Consider the following 5,039-nt stretch of genomic DNA (forward strand, 5'->3'; position numbering starts at 1 on the left):
CTGCTGCAGCTCTGGCAGGAAGAGAACCAGACCCAAGGTGGGCTCTGGAACGGGAGCCAGGAGCTGGGTTGGGAAGAGCTGGAGAAGATGCTCTTCCTCTTCGCGAAGGAGCCTGTCACCATCAGCCTCACAGTGATGTACCTGGTGTCCTTTGTGGTGGGCTTCGTGGGCAACATCATGTCTATCAGGGTGCTCACTCGGAAGCGCCGGAATCGGGTGTCCAGCCTGAGTGCCACCCGCAGCCTCCTCCTCAATCTGGCGGTGTGCGACCTCATGGTGGTGTGCGTCTGCATGCCCATCACCGTGGGCAACCTCATCTACAAAGCCTGGGTGTACGGGGACTTCCTCTGCCGGGCGGTGCCTTTCATCCAGGCTGTTTCTGTCTCTGCCAGTGTCCTCAGCCTGACCGTCATCAGTGTGAACCGGTACTACAGTGTGCACAACCCACTCAACGCCCGGTCTTTCTTCACCCAGAAACGGATCCTCAGCACCATCCTGGTGGTGTGGTTGTTGTCCTCAGGGATATGCATGCCCCTCATCTTCATGAACAAACGGGATGAAATTGGGGTGGTGGAGGGCTTGCCTCTGGTGTTTTCCATCTGCAGGGAGATTTGGCCTCAGGAGAGGCTCAAGCAAGCCTACAACTTTCTGCTCTTCTGTGCCCTCTACTGCCTGCCAGTCCTGTTCAACATGGTCATCTGCTTCCTCACGGTGCGCCGGCTGTGGAGCCGCAGCAGCCAGCTGAAGGAGAGCACTGCCCTGACCCGATCTCTGCCAGCCTCCAGGCTGAAGATCCGGAAGAAAGTGGCGCAGATGGTGGTGGCCCTGGTCCTGCTGTTTGCAATCTCCTGGCTGCCTGTCTACCTGATGGACATCTGGATTGACTTCAACATCCCCAAATCTTTGCAGGATGTGACTCCTCCTCCTTGGATCCTGCAGCTCAGACCTTTTGCCCAGTGGCTTGGCCTCACCAATTCCAGCCTCAACCCTATATGCTATTGCTTTGTTGGGAACCTCTACAGGTCAGCCAAGGAAATGAAGAGCAAATACCACCAAAGAATGGTCTCTCTCTTTAACTTCTCTCTGTCCGAAGGGACAACCCGTTCCTCGGTCCCAGAGCTGCTCTCTTACCGGAGTTCAACAGAGCCTTCAAGGAAAGGACACCCTGCCACACCCGCCATGGGCAGGAGATGTCAGGGAGGTCATGGCAGTAAGAACAAGTGTGGACACTTGAACTCCTGCCAGCATCCACCTCTGAACACTGTCTCCAGTGAGAACACATCCTTGTAATTCCACTCAGGAAGTGCACCTCACAACCCTCATCTGCATTTAATGACTCTTTGAGGTCTTTCTGAACTAGATATTTTAATGACAGCAGAAAAACTTTCTTCGAATCACTCTCACCACCAGTTCAAAAATACAGAGACAGGGAAAGAAGCAAATAACGAGAGAAAAAGATGACGTATTTTAACTCAGATCAAGTTTTAAGACAAATTATTTTTACTGGGGACAAGTAGATGTGTAACCTGTTGCCCAGTCAACAGCCACATAATTAGATAGATCCAATTCCCAACGAGTCAACTCTCCCTGCAGCTCCATCTCTGGATGCAGAGCTGCGGTTTGGAAACAGCAACAATTTGACTGCCTGCTGCTGCTCATCCTGTGCTGATAAGGAGCAGCGAGAAAAGGCACTCTCTGCTCCAAATCCATCAGCTGTAGTTGCAAGCAGTGAAGAAAGTCGAGAAACGGTATCATAAAAAGTAATAGTAGAGGAGAATTTCACACACTTTACCACTTCAGATTTCATTGTCTGATCGTATTGTTTCACTTCTCCATGGAAATAAATTCTCCTGATGTGAAGACACAGTGCCAGAAGTGCTAAAGCAACCATCGCCATGCCACATTTGGGAATCCAAAAGGGATAATGTGGCCTTGGAGGTGATTTAGGAAATAGAATCGGAAAATATTCTTTGGGCATCAGGTGTCTTTCTTACAGCTGTGTTCCTGCAGGTGGAGTGGAAAGAACCGGGCATCTATTAACATGATGTGCACTTGAAAAACCAGCTTTTGTTCAGCTGTGTCTGAACCAAACAAAGTCAATGGCATGTGAAAATAAAAATAGAAAGTGGTTTATGGCTAATAAAATCAGAAACAACTAATGCAATGCTATTTGTCTGGGAAGGAGAGAATCAAAGTGCTTGCTTTTCCTGAGGATCAGAAGTAGGTTAAAACCTATTTCTTCCATCATCTTTAAAGGAGGCTTTGATAAATAAGTTGTATAGTTTTATTATATTAGCATCGAAAGGCACCGCTAAAGCTTGAGAATTCTATTGTGCTAAGCACTGGATCTGTATTCATAAGGAAAGGAAACCTTTCTCCCAAAAATCTCAAAGTGAAAATACATCAGGCCAAGCAACAGGTGGGAGAAAAAAAAAATGCAACAAAGACCCAAAAGGCTGGAATGAAACTAGAGATCAGCCCCTTCCCTGTGCCTGCCCAAAGCTAAGCGCGAGGGCATGCACACCGTCTCCTGATGCCAGAAGAGCCCGTGCCCCGGCTACTTGTGTACCAGAGCCCGGCGCCGCTGGGCTCTCCTCTTAGCAAGTCCCAGAACGAACACAGGAGCCTTCCTGGGAGAGGATGTTGCATTTAATGGAACTCAGACTTTTGATGACTGGGGGCTTTTTTTATTACTGAACAAGGGAATGGTGTTCTGGGAAATCTAAGTTTCAAATAATATCCTCCTGCCTTCTAGGGCGCCTTTTAGTCATACAAAAAAAAGAGAGATGAAAAATTGCCATTCAACCCAACAGGATTCCCACCTTTGTAATGATAACAAAATAACATTTTATGTTACTAATGATCTGCCCAGAAAACAAAAGATTCCTCCTTAACAGGCAGTGCCATCCGTAATTTGTATTCTCTTTTTATGTGAACAAGAAAGAAATTACAACTATCCAGATTTACTTTGGGTGAGAAATGGTTTTTATGTGTGCTGGGAGATGAGAACATCTGCATTTTTGCAGGTGATACAGGATTGTACTGCTTGATCTTTTAGTAGCTGTGGAGAAAAAACTGTGTAGGTTTTATTTCCTCTTTCAAGGCATATTTTTAGGGCTGGAAAAATGCACCAGGCTAAGGAGCATTAAAAGCTTGCTCTGAATGCCCACTGACTCCAGGTCCTGGAAACAGATGTTGTCCACCCCCAGACCAGATGTGACGCAATACTGAAACTTCTCTGTGTTGCCCTGGCCAACGTATTTAATCCTGCCCTGAATAAACCACAAAGGAAGGACCATGGAGACACCAGACCAGCTCTGAAAATGGCCAGGATCAAATGATGCAATCAAAGGTGCAAGAAATCCACATTTTAAAGCATCCCAGAGGATCATTTTTTTATTCATCAGCTCATGAGCTGTTGCCTGGGTCCTACCCTGAAAGTCTCCATACCCTCCACGGAGGCAGAAATACCCGGGACTGTGTGTTCTCCTGGGCCTTCCCGTCCTGATGCAGATGCCCGTGCCTTTCCCCAGCCCCACAGCGCTCCTGACCTCCAAGATACACTTGTGGCAAGTGCCACTGCCACTGGGCGAAGTCAGCTTCTCTTCACACTTTTAAATGTATTTTCCGGTTTCATTCAGTGTTCCTGTTTTCCTATAATAAAGCCGAATTGCTCACTTTAACTCCTCTTTGTCTCCTTCGGTCACTGTCTCCCTCTCCCCCACGCTCCAACCGCTTCTCTACTGTCTCTATAGCACAATCTCCCCGTGCCTCTCGCCGTTACCACTCTTTGCCTGCAAATTCCCCTCACTCTAACAAGTCATTCATGTCTTCGCTCCTCCGATGAAAAATCCCTTCCTGCTCCGCTGATTTGAACGGCTCCCTTTGTGCTGCAGACACCTGTTTGCGATGTAAAACGCTGATTTATTTTGCACGGCTTACCCGACGGCTGCCAGGTAGTAATGAATTTCGGTCACTATCACCCAAGGGTAAATGAGAAGCAGTGACGTCAATGTGAAAGCCGCGCAGCATCCCGTGAGCCGCCCGGGCTCTGGCAGTGATTTTATTAACCTGCACAGGTCTGTGTAACGCAGCAGTGCCTGCGTGACTCACGCTGGCTCCGAGTGAGGCGAAACCTCGGCGTTTGGGAAAGTGGCATTCTTCCCCTCCTATCTGATAAAAGATCTCTTTATATTTAGGGCTGAGAAGAAATCTGAGGGTCCTCCAGGCCACACAAGCTCCTTGTTTCAGATGCCAGACACTTTGATAGGCGTTCAAGGGACTCCTGATTCCTTCAAGGAATCAGGAGCAGACACGGCTCTGGCTGGTGAACACAGATGATTTCCTCAAAGGAGCTCAAGGCGAACGTCTCGCACTCAGTCTATGGTTGAGGAACTGTGTTTCTCTCTAAATGTGCCCAGACAGACTGGAAATGTGAATTTTAGGTGTCTTGAGGACAACGTTTTCCCGTGGCAATGCTGCTAATGCATCTCAGTCCCACTGTTTCCCCCATGGGTCTTTCTTCTCTGCTTTGACATTCGAATCCATGCAGGCATTTCACCATGTTACCAAAATAGGATGTTTAAGACAGCTTTACTTGAATCCCTTTGCTGCGGTAAGGACTTAGAGAGAGTTGCTGTTTGGTAACTCTCTCTGGGAATATCCCATGATTTCTTCTTGTACTGTCAGTATTGTCTCAAAGAAGCTACAGGCTTATTTTCTGCCTGTGAACCACTGGAGAGGTGAAAAAAAAAGAGATAATCTTTCATACGAGGTATCATAGAGGTACACACAATTGCAACTTATAAGTAGCCCTTGTATGGAGAATGATGAATCACTGTTCCGTACAAAAAAGTACTCAGGGGAGGCCGGTGAAGTGGTTAGACAGCATGTGTGAGGGCAAGGCAGCTCCTTTCCTCATACCGCGAGCAGCAGCTGAGCTCACGGGCAGAGGAGGTGGCGAGGGCTGAAAGCAATAAAAAGGGTTCGAGAGGAGACCGGACTGTTCACAGCAGAAAGGGCCATCAAGGGCTATTAAA

The 5,039-nt window shown here is 47.8% G+C and overlaps 1 protein-coding gene across 1 annotated transcript; it reads left to right on the forward strand.

The window, feature by feature from the left end:
* Window positions 1–87: 87 nt before the first annotated feature.
* LOC104618002 (orexin receptor type 2-like) lies at window positions 88–1,022 on the forward strand (the record flags this gene model as incomplete). The annotated part of the gene is made up of 1 exon (XM_010283473.1): window positions 88–1,022. A coding segment is annotated over exon 1 (935 nt), but the record flags the coding sequence as incomplete, so codon positions are not given.
* Window positions 1,023–5,039: the final 4,017 nt, after the last annotated feature.

Source organism: Phaethon lepturus, unplaced genomic scaffold (genome assembly GCF_000687285.1).
Source record: "Phaethon lepturus isolate BGI_N335 unplaced genomic scaffold, ASM68728v1 scaffold41913, whole genome shotgun sequence".
In the NCBI taxonomy this organism is placed as follows: domain Eukaryota; kingdom Metazoa; phylum Chordata; class Aves; order Phaethontiformes; family Phaethontidae; genus Phaethon; species Phaethon lepturus.